The sequence below is a fragment of the Tachypleus tridentatus genome, chromosome 6 (assembly GCF_004210375.1).
Source record: "Tachypleus tridentatus isolate NWPU-2018 chromosome 6, ASM421037v1, whole genome shotgun sequence".
NCBI lineage: Eukaryota > Metazoa > Arthropoda > Merostomata > Xiphosura > Limulidae > Tachypleus > Tachypleus tridentatus.
Genome location: NC_134830.1, coordinates 77682347 through 77703900, shown reverse-complemented (window position 1 = coordinate 77703900; position 21554 = coordinate 77682347). Strand labels below are relative to the sequence as shown.

Sequence of the window (21554 nt, the reverse complement as noted above, 5' to 3'; positions counted from 1 at the left end):
AACCTAAAGAACAATCTTCATCTTTAGACGTCATATCCGCAAGAAAGTGACCTATCGAAAAATATGAAATACAAAGATAGTTCATCAAAGAGTATGTCCAAATCTCTAAAATACTTCAGCTAATTAAGGATTATCTACATCTTTCAGACATTTTACCTAAATATAGATCTAAAATATACGATAATCCATCAAAGAAAAGACTGAATTACAAATAATAATACTCTTCCCACACGCCACATCTTTACATAGAAAAAAATATAATTGCCTATGATAGTTCACCTAAAACCCTAAATCAGTATAACTAAAAGAAGGTATACTTTACAAGATGGCTTACATAAGGAATTATTTACGTTACTCTAATCGTCCACTCAAGAGTAAGTGTTATATATTAAAACATTATTTAGCAATTCTCAATAGATTCTTATGATTTATCTAGTGATGTACATATCATATTGCTGTTACTGGTTCAAACTAATAAACAGCAGAACATTAAGATAGACTTTATTACTTTTATAATGGCTTCTGAGCATTAAGGTTGAAACATTGTGAAGGTTTTATCACACAAATCTACATCAATTAAAACATAAATTTCAGAGGAACCTGAATTACATAAGAATGTGTAAAAATAAAAAGGTTGAAGAATTTCAGAGCTTCAGTTTCAAAACTTTGTTCTGGTAAAAGCTGAAATGATCAAAAACGTAAAAATTAAATTAAAATATTTCCCTATTTTCTTCTGGTGTACCTATATTAACACCGATAATTCTTAAATAGGGTATAGTCACACGATTGGACTGCTTAAGTGCAATATAAAAAACAATATTTATTTGTCATTAAAGATATATGAAGAACAACTATACAAGATACCCTATATGGGTCCGGCATGACCATGTGGTTAGGGCGCTCGACTTACAACCTGAGGGATGCTGGTTCGAATCCCCTTCCCACCAAACATGCCCGCTCTTTCAACTGTTGGGTGTTACAATGTGAAAATCGATCCCACTATGCGGTGGATGGTGATGACTAACTGACTTCTCTCTAGTCTTACACTGATAAATTAGGGACGGCTAGCGCAGATAGTCCTCGTGTAGCTTTGCGCGAAGTTCATAAACAAACTTCCTTTAGATCTGTTTGTTTTTTTTGTTTTTTTTTGGAATTTCGCACAAAGCTACTCGAGGGTTATCTGTGCTAGCCGTCCCTAATTTAGTAGTGTAAGACTAGAGGGAAGGCAGCTAGTCATCACCACCCATCGCCAACTCTTATGCTACTCTTTTACCAAAAAATAGTGGGATTGGCCGTCACATTATACGCCCCCACGGCTGGGAGGGCAAGCATGTTTAGCGCGACGCGGGCGCAAACCCGCGACCCTCGGATTACGAGTCGCACGCCTTACGCGCTTGGCCATGCCAGGCCCCTTTAGATCTGTTTAAAAGTGTTGTATATATCTAATTACATCATATGACTTTCATCTATTTAAAAAGTATTTGTGTTAATGTTGGTGCACCAAATGACACCATGTTAAATCTGATAAAACTATGTTTTAATAATTATTTATCTTTGTGATTGTTTGCAGTTAAGCACAAAATTACACAATAGGCTCGTTGCGTTTTGCCAACGACGAGTATCAAAATCCAATTTTATCGTTATAGTCTACTGACTTACCATTGTGCTACTGGGGACATTTTTTTACGTTTAAAATTACTCTTGTTTTTTTTTTGAGGAATAAGGTTTTAAAATAACACTGTATTAATCACAAGATTCGTGTTGACGAGAAACTCACTTGAAGTAAAAATGTATTCTTAAGGTGACTGGTATGGGTCTTAACACATTTATTGCAATAAAGTACAAAACAACTTTTCGACCTTCTTAGATCACCTTCAGGTTAATAAAGAGAGTTTGCAACTGATCGTTGTCGAGCACGTCTTATGGACGAAAATGTAAATAGGTACGGGATTGTAGGAGGCGTTGCAGTTAAATGTTAGGTTATTAACTCTTAAACGCCGGGTATCATCAACTGATTCTGCTACCTACAACATTCCCGCTGTTTAAGGGTTAATTAGTATAGGTATAAAGGTGTTCTTTTATATCGTTTTTTTTTTTTCAATTTTCGTTTCAGTTGTTGAATAAGTAGGGCTTCTTTGATTTTGCTTTCGTTTGTGTTTGTTTTCCTACTTAATATCTGTTTGTTTTCTGTAGTTATGTTGTGTTTGTTTTTTATTTGTAGTGTTCCAAAACGTGTGAAGGTGGTTTTTTTTTTGTTTTTCGAATCTGATTTCTATTTGTTCGCTTGTTTTTTTTCTAACTGTTGGTAGTTGTTGCATTGTATTTTATAAATAATGTTAGTATCGTATTTTTCAGTGTACTTTTTACATATCATGGGCTTTGGTTTTGTATCTGGTTTTAGAATAAACATCAAAATCTTAAAAACAGATAAAGGCAATGCTATAGTTATTAGATTGTCCAGAAATAAATGTTTTGAACTGCGAAGTTTGGAAAAGTATAAACTAGTGTTATAAAACTTGCTTTAATTTAATAAACACTATCTGCTTCAACATACTTCTGTCAACGTGTAACGATGCTGTTTACGTCCCTGCTGTAGAAATCAGAGTTTCTATGGTCAATGAACTCCATGAAAACTTCTTCTTCAGCTGCTTGGTTTGGAAAGCGTTTATTGTTCAAAAATGTTATCAAAGTGTTTGAAAAATGAAAATGTGCAGGGGAAAGGTCTGAGAAATAAGGTAGATGAGGCAGAACCTCGATTACTAATTCGTTCAATTTTTGGAACGTTATCCTTGACAGGTCTCAAAACTCCGATTTGGCTGAGCTCATACGGAACCAAATTATCCAACTCTTTCGTCTTTCCAATCGAACTCAGGTGGTTGGCAATGCTTGATTTGTTTGTACCTAGCTTTTGTGCAAGCTCACGTACTGTTGTGCGAGGGTCTGTTTCAACTGCTACCTTTAAGGTATTTTCATCTTAGGATGGCTTCCTTCCACGACTTTCGTGGTCTTCAAGGCTTTTATCTCCATGTCGAAAACTTTGAAACCAACGCTAAACTATACGTTCAGTAACAGATCCATGGCCGAACGCCTGGTTGATGTTCCCTGTAGTTTCGGTAGCTTTTCCTCCAAGTTTGAACTCGTGGAGAAAAAAATTAGACGAAAGTCCTTAGAGATTGCGAAACTAACTCTGAGTAAAGTCGAAACAGCACACAATTAAGATAACTTGTAAACGACAACATCAACGATAAGTTACTCAATATTCAGCTTCTAAATGTCATCATAAAAATTCCGACAACCTAACATGATGAACACAAATAGATACAATCAAAAGGGCCCGGCATGGCCAAGCGTGTTACGGCGTGCGACTCGTAATCTTAGGGTCGCGGGTTCACATCCCTGTCGCGCCAAACATGCTCGCCCTTTCAGCCATGGGGGCGTTATGATGTGACGGTCAATCCCACTATTCGTTGCTAAAAGGGTAGCCCCTAGAGTTGGCGGTGGGTGGTGATGACTAGCTGCCTTCCTTCTAGTCTTACACTGCTAAATTAGGGACGGCTAGCACAGATAGCCCTCGAGTAGCTTTGTGCGAAATTCAAAATAAACAAACAAAACAAACATCCAAAAGTGAATAACATCTTATCAGATACAAACAAATTTAAACCAATGCACACGAATCTAACAAAAACACATGAAACCAATTACACAAAATACTACTACAAATTAAAAACCAACACAATCTCAAAAAAACCTTTGAGGTTTGGAGGTACCGTATGGTCGTGGTGTGCATGAGTCGGTCTTGCTTAGGTAGAAATAAAGGTTTTAAAGACTGTTTTTGTTTTTGTTAGATTTGTGTGTATTGGTTTAAATTTGTTTATATCTGATAAGGTGTTGTTCACTTTTTAACTGCATTCATTTGTGTTCATTATAACTATAACATTGCCTTTATATGCTTTTAGAATTTTGATGTTTATTCAAAAACTAGGTATAAAACTAAAGTCCATACTATGTAAAAACTACACTGACAAACACAACACCAATATTATTTATAAAATACAATGTAACGACTATCACGACTTCTTATTAAAGAAACAAGTAACAAATGGAAACCAGATTTAAAAAACAAATAAACCAACCTTCACACGTTTTTGAACACTGCAAATCAAATAAACACAATCATAGAAAACACCCAGACACTAAAAGAGAAACAAAGACAAGCAACTGCAAACTCAAAGAAGTCCTATTTATATAACAACTCAAACCAAAATTAAACCAATATAAAAGAACACCTTTATACCTATACTAATTAATGGTCTGGCACTTGTTAGTTTTTTGTTGTTGTTTTTTTTAATTTCGCGCAAAGCTACACGAGGGCTATCTGCGCTAACCGTTCCTAATTTAACAGTGTAGGACTAGAGGGAAAGCAGCTAGTCATCACTACACACCGCCAACTCTTGGGCTAGTCTTTTACCAACGAATAGTGGGATTGACCGCACCATTATAACACTTCTACAGCTGAAAGGGAAAGCTTGTTTGGTGTGACGTGGATTCGAACCCGCAACCTTAGGATTACGAGTCGAGTGCCTTAACCCACTTGGCGGTGGGTGGTGATGACCAGCTGCCTTCTTACTAGTTTTACACTGCTAAATTAGGGACGGCTAGCGAAAATAGTCCTCGTGTAGCATTGCGCGAAAATTCAAAACAAACAAACAATACTAACTAATAATCTGACATGTAATGTAACGCTTCCTACAATCCTACACCCGTTTACACTTTTGTCCCTAAGACATGTGCCCGGCAACGGTCAGTTGCAAACTCTCTTTGTTTTCCTGAAAATGGCCTAAGAAGGTTGAAACGTTGTTCTGTACTTTATTTTAGTTAAAGTTTTAACACCCATATCAACCGTCTTCAAAATACTTAATCCCAAGCTTGTATTTATTGAGTAAACAACTAATGTGATTATAATTAAACTGTGAAACATACTTGTTGTTACAATTTGATACTTTTACGTTGAACTAGCACGTTTCAAAACAATAAATTCTGAAGATGATTTTTAATAAATATTTTAAACATATGACATTATTTACAACGAAACAAGAAACATAGAAAACACTAGCAATTTAGTTTCCCACATATCTGATTCAAAATTTCGTAAACAGTGTATTTAAGAATACAGCAAATTTATAATCTTAGACGGAGCTTACAATAGTTCTAATTGAAGCACTAAAAATGATACAATGATTTTATTATACAAGCTCCTCTAACAGATGCCTAAAAGTTTATATTATTTTACCACCAGTAAGAGTGAGCGTCGCTACTCTGTACTCCTCTTCCACGACACTGACGCTATTAACAGCAGTCACGAGAACGGAATACCAGGTCCCTGGCTTCATACCAGTAATGACAACTAATTGTTGTTCTGGGTAGATTTTGGAATCAATCACTATCCACTCCATTTGGCCTTGGGCTTTATACTGCAATTGAAAGTGTTGTATAGGACAACCGCCGTCTCTCCAACTGGTTAACTTAAATGCCAAACTAGTGGAGTTATAAGAGATTAAGTCGTTTTGTGATGGCGCCTCTGGAGCTGAAAGACATTATACACAAAATATATGCGTAGAATAAAGTAGGATATGTTTACTCTGTATAAATGCATCTTACAATATTATCAGGATGGTACAAATGCTAAAGATACTTTCTACTGTATGAAGCTAAAAAAGTAAGGCCATATTTTTGTACAGTTACAATTATTACTAGAATTTACTTCAATTTATGGTGACACAAATTACGATAAGAAACATATTTGCTTATGTTATATAATCAATTACATACTATAAACAGCTGACAGTTGCACCTGCGATCTATATTAGCATATATCAGTCAAGTCGGTGATAAAAAATTGTCAGTGTAGCTTTCTTTGTCTCGAAATACTAATTTTATTTATACATAAACATGTTTTTTTTTTTTTTCGAGCTGTTTCCCTAATGTGATTGCCTAAGATAAGGCTCTTTGAAACCATTCACTGTCACAGTTACAGGCTTTACTGGAACGATGAGGTCTGGCATACCTTGAAACTACATTTTTTTGCTAGTCAGGCTGTATGGGATTTGTTGTTAAATATGAGCAATTATACTTTATACTAATATAAAAGCCCGTCAAAAATGACGGGATCTCATTGCTGAATAGTTAACGAAAATCATATAATTTAACTAAAACGGATTTATCTGTACCTTAAAAATGCACTTCCTTTTCACTTGTTTGACGAGTCTTGAAGTAATTATTTAATCACTACATTTTTGATAATAACTATCCAGAAAGTTTAAACGTTATCGTGAACAAAAGCACGTGTGAGCTCTGAGAGAGACTTAAATAGAATTGTTGAGCCTTTTTACTATATTCTAGATTAGATTTTAGAAAACAAAATGCGGACATTTCGATACAAATTTTCAACTCTTTCGTTTCTATAAACGATAAAAGACATTTGGTAGTAATAAATGTATATTTTTCTTTATATTTTAAGACCACGTAGGTAATGTGTTAAAATAGCAAAAGAATATTTATTAAATAACATTAACACTTTTTAATCATTGACTATGACGTTACTAGCAAGTAGTAGGCCTATTTCTTGTGCGATTTGGCCTGGCATGGCCAAGCGCGTAAGGCGTGCGACTCGTAATCTGAGGGTCGCGGGTTCGCGCCCGCGTCGTGCAAAACATGCTCGCCCTCCCAGCCGTGGAGGTGTATAATGTGACGGTCAATCCCACTATTCGTTGGTAAAAGAGTAGCCCAAGAGTTGGCGGTGGGTGGTGATGACTAGCTGCCTTCCCTCTAGTCTTACACTGCTAAATTAGGGACGGCTAGCACAGATAGCCCTCGAGTAGCTTTGTGCGAAATTCCAAAACAAACAAACAAAACTTGTGCGATTTAAGCATTAGGCCTAATACATAAACGTAACATAAGGCTTAGCTGAAACACCACTTGGTTAATTTTGTTTTTGGTTACTTCTCAATGCTATAAAACTTCTGAATTAAGCTATGTTATTTTTATATCAACAAAGCTATCAAAAAGTAAGAGATGAAAACGTTTCTAACAAATCAACATAAACACCATAGTTGGCCTAAGAAAGATCAAGTGATAGTTCAGTTGTTAAGCGACTATGTACACGTATATTGTTGAGCATTACAGGAGCGTGAAAACGTTCTCGACAGAGCGGCAAAGGGAATAAGGGATAAGTCTTTTATAGTGAATGATTACAATTGATATTCATCGATTATCTAGAAATACTTAGCGATTTAATTGTATAGTACTTGAATGTATCATTTCAGACGCCAGGATTTTGAAAGACCTCTCTGTAATAAGTGAGGCCCGGCAAGGCTAGGTGGGTTAAGGCGTTCGACTCGTAATTTGAGGGTCGTGGATTCGAATCCCGATAGCACTAAACATGCTAGTCCTTTCAGCCGTGGGGACGTCATAATGTGACGGTCAATCCCTCTATTCGTTGGTAAAAGAGTAGCCCAAGAGTTGGCGGTAGATGGTGATGACTAGCTGCCTTTCCTCTAGTCTTACACTGTTAAATTAGGGACAGCTAGCGCAGATAGCCCTCGTGTAGCTTTGCGCGAAATGAAAAAAAAAACCCAACAAACTGTAATAAGTGATCCATTGTCCCATGAATATTAAATACACCTTGCGTTGCCCCTGGGTAATTGTATTTCTAAGCTTATAGATGTTTTAGTTTAATAGAAAAGAAATATAAAAGATACATTCTTTGATAGATTGTTTAGGCAGAATATTCATGATGAAACTTCGTAGAATGGACGGCAGCTGCCTGTTGTGGAGACACAAGTGTAGAGGACGACGTTTCGATAGTCTTCCGCCTTTCGTTTTCAAGATAATGTTATAACAATTGTTGATTACTTTCGTTTTGAATGTAAAAGTGAAGTATTTTTATATTTCATTCAATAATTTTATGTAGTTACTGACAAGTGTACATTCCTAAAAATAAAAAGTAACTGTCAGTGATTTTGAACAAGAGCTTAGATTTAAATGTTTTACTGTTATCAAAAAATGCTCAAGCTTATCAACTTCAAAGTATCTGTGTAGCGTGAGAAGTTTAACAACTATTATCTCACCTGAACCTTTAGTTGTACCGATGACAATATTACTGGGGTCACTTTTACCCAAAGAATTAAGTGCAGTTACAAAAAATTGATAGGTTTTGCCACACTGTAATCCTGTTATTGAGTGGATGTTTTTGTCTCCCGAAACCAGACTTTCGGACCAGGTACTCCCTTCCTTAAGTCGGAAGTGAATTATATAACCTGCAAAGTTAACATACATGGTACTTACAAAGGATTGTACACTTTGCAAAATATAAAATCTGAAACGAGAAAAGATAAAGAAAAGTAGCAAAAATAAGAAATCGATAGGTCTATTATACAAGCTACTATCAAACAATGCATTGTTTAAGTGATTGTATAAGCCTTTCAAACATAAGGAACAACCATTGGACAACCTAACGTGAAATTTCTCCTCAGTAACTGATGTCTTCATTGTATCGAGATAAAATCTGTAAAGAAAGTTTGATAAATGTGATGCACAAATGGCAACAATGCTTAAAACTCGAATAGAGAATATTAAATTTTAGGTATACAAAATTCAAATAATGCAATAACTTTTTGAAGAGAGCAAGGAGGTTAGACTTGGTGATAACTACCACGTTTCTCAAATATGAGGATCAATATGATATCCTTTTTAATTATATTGTCATGCCCAAAAGTATGTGTGAGATTTTCCGATAAAACGATGTTATGGCGCCCTTAAAAATTGTTGTCAGAGACAACCTACCGAGTGGCCGACCCCAGAATTATATGTGATTAAGGTCGAATGAAGAAAAACAGCTATTGGACTCACATGCCTGGGCACACTGTTGAAGGCTTATCACTGGTTTTAAATATAAGAAAAATAAACGACTACTCGAGACTTTATTCTGTTCTAAACAAATAAACAATGTTTGCTACTTTTGTATTTATTTTAAAATATTAATTAAGCACTTAATCTTATCCTTAGTTTAAGATGTTTGATTAATTGTATTTTCTGAAAAGGGGGGGGGGTAAGTCTTCCGATGAAAACTTATTATCGCGAAAATCGCTATTTAGCTATATGATCGGATTACTCGGCTTGTTTAAGTTTACATTTTTCAATTACATCATTGTTGACTCAACGTCTCGCGATTTCCATACTTTAGGTTCTCTCAAGAACAACCTATATGGAGAACGTTCCTTCTATTCACCCCCTTCATTTTTATTGATATTCATCATGATGAAAAAATAGCAAGACGTTTTGGGCCTACAAGCAAAGACAAAAACAGAGAGCGGTATAATACCAAAATCAATATCCGATATTGAATCTGTGGTCCTTCAGAGCGACTGAAGATCTGTAGACCAAATGTCTAGACTTAGATATGGGGAAAAGCGGGAGAAACACAATAAAAACCACTTTCATAATCTGGCGCCAATAAGTGCAAGATGGTGTCCTATGAGACTTTATTGGTTGAAGAAAGAAAAGGATAGTGACTGAAAGGTTAACGTTTCACAAAGATTATCATGGTGTTTAGATCATTGACATGATGTTTCCGATATGTGTCAAGAGGTGGACTTTTATCGTCATCACTGGGCATGGGATGGAAGATAAGGAAGTGAGTGTTTGGTTCTGCTGTATTGTTGTTTGCTGTTGGAGAATGGAAGGATCAAAACCGAAGAAATTGCTGAAGGATGCTGGCCAACGAAAGAGATGCAGGCCAGGAGATTTGGCATACGTGACGGAAAACGTTGAACTTCACGGGTTTCTGGAATATGAGTATCTTTTCTCCCACGCAAGGGTCTCGTCTGAGCAGATTGTGTGGCGAAGGTGCAGGCGTAGCTATAGACCTGGGGTGGGCATTTCCATGGCCACTGGCCGCATGTGGCCGGATCGAGTTCGGGAATCAACTTTTTCTATCATTTATTTCTTATTGCAAATTTGGTAATCAGCAACTGCACTGCCTCACGTCATCGCTAATGTCGCGCGCTTCATCACTGCCATAGACTCCGCCCATGTTTTAACGTTAGTATGGTTTAGATGTTTGTTATTTAGTGTGCGTTGTTTTGCATGCGCTTGCAAATACATTTTTATTGTGCAACTTTCAAGAGTTTAAATATAATATGTTTTTAATGCCATAATATGGTTAAGTGGATAATTTTAAAACGAAATAATCCAGATGATGGTGAACATTCAGAAAATAAAGACAGTTTAATTAATTCTGGCATTACTGCCGAAAAGAAAATGGCGCGTAACTGGAAAAACGCGAAACGAAAATTAAATGAAAGTTGGGAGTTGAAATTTGCAGTGGTTGAAGCAAATAATAAATCAGTGTGTCTTTTGTGTAACAAAGGTTTTCTGAATAATAAAGTTTTCAGCCTTAAGCAACACATTAACAATTTTCACAACAAATTTGATGTAAAATTTCCTATTGATAGCAAAAACCTTATTAATGAAATTAGCCGTCTCAAAGCACAACTTTATTAAAAAGATTTTTATCATAAACAGAACTAGTAACGTTAGCTAGCTATAAAGTATCTTGGATTCTAGCTCAGAAAAAAAATCATTTTCTGATGCTTAACTCGTGAAAGAAATATTGATTGTGGTCATTAAAACTCTGTTGGAGAATTATAATTCAAAAATAAAATTGTGATTTATATTAGAAGTGGAAACTCTCTCATCCATCGACAGTTTATTGAGTCTTTAAAGAAATGCAGTAACTGTATTTTTGATTATCTTACTGATTTTGCAAATTTAAGATGGTTAAGTAGAGATAAAGTCTTAGAACGATTTACTTCCTTATTTCCTCAAATAAGAGTACTTTGTTGAAAAAAGTAGGATTGAAAATTTTCCTGAAATCCAAACTTTGTAATGGCAGTATGATTTGCACTTTCTGTGCAATATGATGACTCACTTGAATAATTTGAATACGAAGCTTCATGGAAGAGGTAAAATAATAAGCGATCAATCACAGTCTATACATGCATTTCAATTAAAGCTAAACCTCCTTGCAGAACAATTACAAAAGAATGATTTGGCACATTTTGAAAAGTTGAATAGTTTTCTAGAAAGTAATAAGGACTATGATTTCTCTGATGCTAAAGATGATCTTTGTGTAAACTGGATCAAACATCTATCTCAAAAATTTGAATCACGTTTCTCCGAATTTAAAAATTTGAAATTGATATTTGAATTTTTGCAAGATCCATTTTAATTTGACTTAAGAAATTTCAGTAAGAAAATTGCATCTTTTTTGTTTCTGTATAAGTGTGGATTTGAAGACGAGATGCTTATCTTGCAAAGTGTAGAATCTCTAAAAGGTAAACAAAAATGTTCTTTCAGAGAGATGTGGCTTACTATTCTGATAAATGAGAATATTCAAAATTTAAAGATAGCAATTTCAAAATTATCTTCCATGCTTGGATCCACATTTTATACGCTAGATTTTCTCAAGTCTAGATACAGATCTTGGCTTACTTACATAAATTTAGAGTCAGAACTAAAATGCTCATTGAGCACAGACATTAAGCCAAATTACATGAAACTTGTTGATGAAAACTCTCATCAATTTTCTCATTGAAGGTTAGTTGAAATGCATTTATTTTGACCAAACTAACATCTTTCTTTTTTTTGAAAAGTGTGGCAACGTTGTTTTCATTAGCCACAGTTGTGGCCACTATGAAAAATAAGTTGCCCATTCCTGCTATGGAAAATGACTCCTGGGTTTTTAGGGCTTCAGTTTGAGTAGACTGTTTAGAGATTGAGAATGACTTTAAAAAGTGAGAGGATGAACCGATTTTAATATGTTTTCTTGCGATTGAGCTACTTAAGGCGGCATAATAGCCTCCCACGTGGATTCTTCCTTATGAGATACAAAACATAAGCTATAAAACGACCATTTATACTACACCACGTTGATTTTATTTAACTTTCTAGGTTTCTGAGAGCTTTGATAATGAACTATTTAGCCTGCTAAATAGTTTCTAACCAGAGACACACATAGATCGAATAAAAAATATATTTTGTGTGTATAATAAACTGTTCATAGCATCACTCTAGATTCTTCTTTAATAGATACATATCATAAATTTAGAGTTTCGACTTTTTGACAAGTGAACTATATAAGTTGCTTAATAACATCTCACCAGAGTTACATATGAAGTAAAAACGTATTTTGTGAACATAATAACTTCTCCATTAGACTACTTGAGATTTTTCTTTATGAAGTACATAACATAAATTACAAAACTACTTTTTGTACTGTACTCTGTTTTGTTTTAGGACGTCGAGGCTACCTTGCATAATATTCTCCTACCGAGGAAACTTGTTCATAATGATTATTTAAATTCTTCTTTAATAGGTAAATAATATGGATTGCAAAACGGTCTTCTAACCAATAACATGTCGTTCTTGTTCATAGTTGCAACTTTTAATAGGTTATTAAATAGTCTCCCACCAGGGACATGCATAGATAGAGTAAAATACATATTTAGTGTGCAAAATAATTTGTCCATATCACTACATGACATATTTCACACTATATAAAGAGTGTTTTGTCCTCTGTGGGTTCTAGAATAGACAAGTCTACATCTTCTCCTGTCTATTTTTCCACTGTCATATCTAGTCATAGCTTGGGTATCTGTCCTTTGGCTCTGAAGTGCAGAACCATTACTCAGTCAGGCATTCAGTCACTAGAGTCTCCTTTGTCTGACAGAGATCTGTCCAATCACCCCAAATTGCAAACAGAAGAGTTCTCTACCTCCTTCTCCTCTTTAGTAAGAAGGGCCACTTTAAAATAGGGAAGCTGTCGAAGTTGTTATTCTTAGATGACATTAAGGACTTGGTTAGTTCTTGTCATCTCTTGTATTTCTCCTTACAGAAACCATTTCTCAGACTTCTTAATGCTGTTACATTTTTGTATTATTGATACAAGAATGATAGGTTATGTGATGGACACGTTCATTGAGGTGTGGCACTGCTGGTTGACCAACATCTACTTTACAAGCCTCTACCATTTAATATTCCCCTGGAGGATTTAGCTGTGTCTCCATGGGTTATACCATCATTGTATGTTCTCTTTGCCTGTAACCAGGAGAGATTTACAATCAGTCATATTCCAATGCTTTAGTTAACAGCTACTGGACTTTTTTTTCATTTTGAAATAATTTAATGGACAGAATCTCTTTTGGCTTAATGTTGATATTGATGGGCAGAGTCATTCTGTGGAGCATATGGTCTCATACCATAAACCTTTTCTCATTATTACAAGCTTATATACCTATTTTCACACTCTTAGGCAGTATTTTATTGCAATTCATCTATCCATTTGTTCCCCTTAACGTTTTCTCATTTTACTCGGAGGATGGACAATAACCAAAGAGACACTAATAACTTTTCTCATCATTTTGAAAGAATTTGGCTGCAGTTAATATCGCCCAACTTGTGTGCCATGATGGAAACTGGAACAAGGTGAAAGACTTGAGGATCACCTTATCTTGGACGTATATCCTGATGTCATTAGTTTTCCCATTATTAGAGACTACATGAAAACAGTAACTGAATTTATTATTTAATCAGATGCTTTCTCGATTCCCCAGACTTCGATGTACTTCCCATGGTATTCTTGTCCAGAATGCAGAAGGCTCAAAAACAGTCTGGGATACATTTTGCAAGTATTCCAGTTTTACTAATTGTAATAATTTCCAGCTGGAAAATATATATGTAAAAACGGCTGTTCGCTCCTCTACATAGAGTTTCCTTTACTCATACTAGCTGTTTTTACATATATATTTTTCTCTACAAGTGGGCTTTCTCGTCATCATGGAATTTTCAGCAAGATCCTGTCCATGTCTAGCTGGACAAATGTCAAAGCCAGAAGGAATATTGAATTAAGTTTACTACCAGCATCTCTTCTACCACCAGTTATAAGGTAATCTTGGACTGGTTTTGGTAGATTTCGGGTATTATGCTTCCAATCTTTTTACTATTTTGCTCTCCAATGGCCAAGAAGTTATTGATGTTCAGGACATCGCTGACGCTCTAGAGGACTGTTTTTTTTACATTTCGAGTACTTTTGTCTCTTCCGTTATCTTCTTGGCCATCAAATCGTGGGCTGAGCAATTACCACTTTCTTTTTGGGCAAATTATCCCTATAACTATAATCGTCCATTTATACTGGTGGAACATAAACTTGCTATTCATTGGTCTGGCAGCAGATCAGTTGAACCAGGTGATACCTACTAGGAGATGCTTCTCATTATCATCCCATTGTACAGTTTTGAATTGGTTGGTTAATACAATTTCTGTTTAGTTTATTGAATCAAACTATCCCCTCTCGCCCAATTAATGTGCGTTTTGTCGACAGCACTCTACTGCGGATCAATTGTTTCATATTGAAGCTTTCCTCAAAAGGGAGCATCTTGTGCCCATTTTCCTTGATCTTGAGAAGACTTGCAACACTAGGATCTTCTCTACAGTTTCTGTGTTTAGTGCCGAGTTGCATGCCATTTTTCTTGCCTTAAATTGCCTGAAACTAAGCAATACATTAACTGCACTTTTTGCACTGACTCTCTTCGCTCTCTACTGGCTGTGGAATTACCTAATGTTAGTTCTTAGCGTGTTTTCTTGGACATTTACAAACAGTTTGCTCACTTTTCTCTGTCACTCATTTCTATCCAGTTTCTCTGGATACCTGAACATGTTGGTGGTATTGGTGGAAACGAGCCTGCTGTCACTTTTGCTAAATCCATCTGCTCTGGCAATGTCATAGCTGTGTCTTTCCAATATGTGGACTATATCCAACTGGCAGGTCATTTGGGGAGAGAAAATTTGTAACAGGCTTTGTCAAACCAAACATTCTGTGTTATTTGGCCATCTTATTTCGATAAGGATTGTCTTGTTTAGGCTACGCATTTGCCACAGTTTTATTCCTCACAATTTGTTTTTATGTGAAGCTGATCCACCAATGCGTGGCCTTTGTGACACTTGGGTCTTAACTGTCCACATTTTATATTCGTGCCATCCTTATGAATGTGAGAAGTGGAGGCATTTTAGACATATCTTTCTTAAAGGTTTGCCTTCGACATTGAAAAGTGTCATTGGCTATGATGACACTGTTGAACTTGTTTGTGTTTTTAGCTTTTTATGGGCCATCGTTTTTCATTTAAGTTTTACCTGATACTTGGGCATTTTGTAGCTTTTAGTTTGTTATATTTTTGATATTTATATAATTTTAGTCCTCTCTGCCTTTTTGATAATTGTATGACACAAATAGCTTATACATCTCACTTATCGAAAAGACGGAACTGTTTTGTAATTTATGTTATATATCTCATAAGGAAGAAACTAAGAGAGTATTATAGACAAGCAATTTTACACATAAAATACATTTTTACTCTAATATAACTGTTACTGCGTTGGGATGCTATTATGAAAGATAGTCTCGACTGCGTAAAATGAACTGGTTATTATACTCACAAAATATATATATTTTACTTTATAATGTAGCTATGTGTTTCCTCGATAAGAGTCTATTTTGTAACCTATAAAGATCAACTTTCAATGATGCCAGACTTCGAAAACCAAATGGTAAAATTTAGGAGGTCGTTTTGGGTTACAATGAATATATTATCTCGTAAAAACCTTAGATGATATTAATTACACGTTAAAATTACACATATTATTTAAGTAAAATCCAGTTACCTATATTAAAATTCTGTAGCATTTTGCTGTTGTTTAGTCTCGGCTTCTTTCAAAGAATTAGCAGAGTTTCCTTTAGGGCATTCTACAGGTGAAGTAAACTCTGATGACAACTTTAAAAGATGCTGAGCCTAACAATCAGTAAAGCGCCATTGAACATTTACTCCGGCCCGGCATGGCCAGGTGGGTTAAGGCGTGCGACTCGTAATCTGAGGGTCGCGGGTTCGCATCCCGGTCACACCAAACATGCTCGCCCTTTCAGCCGTGGGTGCGTTATAATGTGAGGATCAATCCCACTATTTGTTAGTAAAAAAGTGGCCCAAGAGTTGGCGGTGGGTGGTGATGACTAGCTGCCTTCCTTCTAGTCTTACACTGCTAAATTAGGGACGGGTAGCGCAGATAGCCCTAGAGTAGCTTTGCGCGAAATTCAAAAACAAAACAAAAACAAACATCTACTCCGAATTTAGGTAACTGAACAAGTTAAAATGTTTAGCAAATTAATACTTGTCTTTAATATTACCTAATTTTTACTTACCTAATACCAATAAAATTATTTAGCAACTGATGAAAATTTCACTTGGTGCACGTGTTTACATTACCATACAACATAGTTTTTCACGTGTCCCCCACTTTTATACCTACAAGGATTATGTCGCACCTCGAAACATGTCGTCATGTTTATTTTACTTACACTTCACATGGTTATATAGTAGTAAATTATTGGTACCGAGTTTCGTTTCCATTCTGGTTTCTAGTACATCCCCACTAAACCAGAAATTTGCAAAACTGGTACGGCGATGAGGGTCATAAAACGAGGAAAACTGTTGAGAAACGATGTTTAACTGTATACTTGTTCATCACTTTTGGTATACGTTTTTTATTATGGTAATAGATTAGGAGAAACTGATGAAAGGTGGTGTCTGGTTCTGCAGTTGTTTACCAGTATTTGTATGCCCGTTACGGTTGGTCTACAGTAAATAAAATTTAATTACTTCCTGAACAACTTACTAATGATGGTGTATCGGATTTGCTATTATGTATTTATTTTAGTATCGATGTTTGTTTTAATTAAATAAATATATTTAGAAATGCGTTTGTTTAGCTCATACTGTTAAATGTGTACTGCAAAATTCCAGTCTGTTCCCTAAATTTGAACACGATTATCATGTAAGGATAAACAATATATGTTTTATGAAAGCACTAACATATTGTTGCCAAAAGAAACTTCTCGAACCTCGTCTTAGTGTTTATTAACCGATAAGCCGGGAAACAGATGTATATTGTTGGTTTGCTACAATTGGTATACCATAAATCTCGGAAGCTATAACTGTGATAAACGCTTATTGATCGGGAATCTAAAGATATTTGACCAGGAACGTTGAAAGGCGTCGAACATTATAACTGTTTAACTTTAGCAGATTAACTTCGAATGTTAGAATTTCTACGAAGACGTATTTGTATAACTTCAGCTGCAAAAAAACAAAACAAAACACACGTGTGAAGATATAGATAGCTGGCTCGCCGTTAAATAATTTTTACCTACATCAATTCAGATTGAATTCTCTCATCGTGAACTGTCGATAAAATATTCATTTTCAGACCAGATAGAAGACTTAATTTTGTTTATATATCTGTAAAACGCTTGTATATAAATCATTATTTGTAATAGTTGTTTGTAATAACTGTTATTATAAACTATATGTTCTGTGATGACGAGAAAACTCACTTGTAGAGAAAAATATATATGTAAAAAACGGCTAGTATGGGTTGAGAAAAAATTTTTACGTAGAGGAACGAACAACGTTTAAAGATCGAAACGTTGTTCGCTCCTCTACATACAAAATTTTGCCAACCCATACCAGCCGTTTTTATATATATATAAACTATATATTATTCTTTGTATACTAAAATATACTTGCGTTAAGAAAGAAAACTGTGTGTATCAATTGCGTTGGCACCTACAATAAATTTAATACATATCGACATTTAATTAATTTCCAAGTTCATTTTGAAACTTAACTCAGTTTTAGACTATTTGAAATCGTAATACATAACATAATAAATTGGAAGCTTATCTGATGTAAATTATAATACGTAACAATGTTAATTAAGAAATAAACTGTGCTGAATAATATTATTTCCAAAGAAATAATATAAAGAGAGGTCATTAAGAAATAAACATACACAGTTCAAATTAAGAATAAAAAGAACAAGTTTTGTGGAAAAAAATCCAACTAAAACTAACTTTCTCAATCATGATAGTAATTATGCTTTGTCATTAATACGGTTTACTTTAACTAACATGTATTACAGAATTTGATATTAAAATTCTCGATGTTATAAACACTATTCAACATACAAATGATTGAAAAATCTCATACATACCTGTGATCGGGTTAGTATCTTCACTTGATCGCGTCCAACGAAGCTGAACAAGTGATGACGTAGTTGATAACACCGTAACACTTACAGCTTTTGGCGGGTCTGTATATTGAGGGAAATGATTATTGTTTTAAAAATTGATCTTTTCAAGTGGAAAATGTTGTATTTTAAATGCAAACAATAAACACAACAGAAATAGCTTATAATGGGATTAACTAAGACTTTCTCACTTAACTTCAGTCTAAATACAGTTTAAATAAGTTTGTCTACTGGGATATGTTATGTGCTGATAAATATAACATATATGGCACTCAATTGATCAATATCTTAGAATTTCTAAAACTTTAATGCAGAATTTAAATGAAAATTCACTTGAAATTAGTTATTACTTAGAAATCAATTAAATATGTTACTTGTAAAATATTCTATTGGGTTAATAATCAAAGAACAGTAACGTTTTCGAAATTTCGACCAAGTTTTCTTTCTTTAAAGCAATACTCAACGATTTTTAGTTTTCAAATTAACGAAGAACTAATTTTACAACGTAGATGTTTCAGTGACAGCTGGTTGTAGCTCAGGATAAAGTTTGTTGGGCAATGTCAGAATAAAATAATCATATATTAATCTTCTATTGCACGCATTAAAATTCAGTGGAAAATATTTTATTTGGAGTTCTTACTTTAATAGGTGTGTATTATGCAATATAGGCCGATACTGTTTTTTTGTGGAATATCTTTTGGTTTGTTTTAAATCATTACATCACCTAGAGGTATCATCGCTCAATTGAGGAAAAAATAATTATAAAGCTTTTTAGATTTATACTTGGAAGTAACACAACCAAATAATTGAATCATTTGTGTGTATTTTAAGCAAAAAATATAGATTGTTACTTTTATTATTGTTTCCTCTTCTTCCAAAAACCTTTTCAGCTGATCGCCATTCCTTTATTTCTATTGAAACTAGAGTCATACCCAAAGGACTTTATCGTTTTACTTTATACTGACCAATAAAGGATATTGTGAGGTCAAGAGTCAAACAACTCATAGATGTATATTTTGGGTTCCTCTGCAGACATATTTACAGCAATCAGATGAGCACTGGCACAAATATAAACTTTGTTGCGCTTAATGTATTGTCTTAAAAATGTTGGATTTTACTTTCTTTTCAGCTTATTTGGGGAGTCATAGCTCACAAAAAAAGCAAAATTTTGGGTTTTGGTTAATTACGTGGCCATATTCTGACCAATTTACATGGAATTTGATACAACGATACAATTCTGTAGGTTCCATATATTGACAAACAAAAATGATAAACATGTCTATTTTTAGTAGGGGAGTGATAATATCATAGAGAGCATAAGTTTAGGGTTTCTGAGAATTATTTCGTCATATTTCGCCCAATTTACAAGATATTTGGTACAAAAATACTTTTTATAGATTCCATATATATATATATATACATATAAAAGTGAGATTTTTGGTCATTTTAAGGCAGGGTCATAAGGTTCAAGAAACACACAATTTTGAGCTTTTGGTCAATTACTTCTTTTGGCTAATTTACACGAAATATAGTACAAAGATATTCTTTGCTGGTTCCCTAAAGAAAGAGGAAAATATAATTTTAGAAATTTATGTCTTTTTCTCAATTTTTCAGCAAAAATTACAATTTGAAGTTTTATTGAAATATTCATGTATATATCAGCAAATTTGTATGGTATGTTGGGATTGCATGGCGGATACAAATGTTGTTGGCCTCTTTACAATGTGTACTAGAACGTTAAGCACAGTGACGTTGATTGACAAAGTCTTGAATATCTCACTGTAATTTTCTGTTATTTTTCAAACATATTAGATAACAATTTTTTTTAATGTTGGTATGATTGTTATAAACAATTAAATGTATATTAATCAAAATCAATACTTGATAGTCGGGTACAAAAAGAAAAAATACTAACCATGAAAAATATTACAATTGCTTTGATCTCGAAATGTACAAGTGTTAAGCAAGTAATACCAAATTAATAAATATTAATTATGGTTTCACCAATTCTTATCTCTGAGTACTACAAATAGGTTTCAGTTATATGACATACAACCAGGTAGCATGTGCGTCATGCTGTCGATAATCTATATACTTAACTCAGTAAGGTGTTAGGTAAATGTAAATAAATCATTACATTATTATTGTTAAACCAAATTTGACAAAAGAAACGATAATTTATAAATGTTAATCAATAAACTTTTTCTTTCTTCTCATACATTGTACGTGTAGGTAAGATATAGTCATTGGTCAAGGAAAAGCACATGATACTCAGAATGAAATAGACGTTGATATGTATGTGGTATATATATATATTACTTTGAAATAAACAAATTTAATCAGACAGAACTACAGAGTTAAAAACATTGATCATTGTACTGCAAGCAAAATAAACTTGTTAATTACGGGAAATAAATTGTCCTTCGACTTTAAAACATTAATTGGAATGTTATCCATAAAATAGTGTACTTATTTCTTATGAGTCCTATAATTCATTCAACATTTATTTTTACATAAGTGATTTTTCTAGTTTATCAAACCTAAAGCGCTGGCAAATGCTGATTTTCCTTTTAAAAATAATGGTACCCTAATTTCAACACATATAAATCCAACTGAATATTTAATGATAAATCATCTGTCTGCAAGTACAATGTCAACTAGTGTAAGTCTTCATCACTCTAAATTTTAAGTGATAAATTTATCACTTGTCCTTTCAGCCACTGAAAAAGAAAGAAATACTTTCTTGGGGTGTAATTCCAAAAAATACTTCAGAGTGTTGTGGGTTTCAAGTTCGAAGGACATTCGATAATTATTTCGAAGCAGTCTGTTATAGGTACAACCTTTAGTCCAAAACTTCGACCACATTCAAGTAGCATAGTTAGATGTACTTGCTCATAGTCGGACCAAAATGTCAGTCACATTGACTCTTCAAACATATCATGTTCAACAAAGAGAAAAGTATGGAAATAGTTGTCGATAAAACTCCTGATCTATATATAGGCCAAATTTTGAACAGGTGTATTTAATCTCAAATGCACTAGAGAACAATGTTAATATCTTGAAATGTTGTCATTATTGATTGTGTAGTTTCCGACATCAAGGTAAAAAAACACATGAGAGTTGTAAAGCTAGTTAGTTGTGTCACATATCTTTATTTCTCTTGTTGTTGTCCTTCAAACCCTTGGTCTGAATTGAAAATCACATGACTTTTGACGCATATTCAAGTTTTAATATAGTGTTATTTGATATTCTGATTTCAATTTAGTCACAATCTAGTTGGGCTGGTAAGGGGCTCGCTGAATCGTTGTCGTTGGTCCCAACAAAAGGAATTTATATTTGACTGTTTCATCATGCTATCTTCA

At 34.2% G+C, this 21554-nt stretch overlaps 1 protein-coding gene across 1 annotated transcript in view; it reads right to left on the bottom strand.

The window, feature by feature from the left end:
• LOC143251645 (cell adhesion molecule Dscam1-like) overlaps window positions 1-21554 on the bottom strand; it is a 111958-nt gene that overhangs the window by 14577 nt on the left and 75827 nt on the right. Inside the window, exons 17-19 of the mRNA XM_076502908.1 lie at window positions 18157-18255; window positions 8127-8315; window positions 5291-5584 (exon numbers count right to left, since the gene is read on the bottom strand). Of these exons, the coding sequence (XP_076359023.1) occupies window positions 5291-5584; window positions 8127-8315; window positions 18157-18255 (582 nt within the window). The remainder of the gene's footprint in view (window positions 1-5290; window positions 5585-8126; window positions 8316-18156; window positions 18256-21554) is intronic.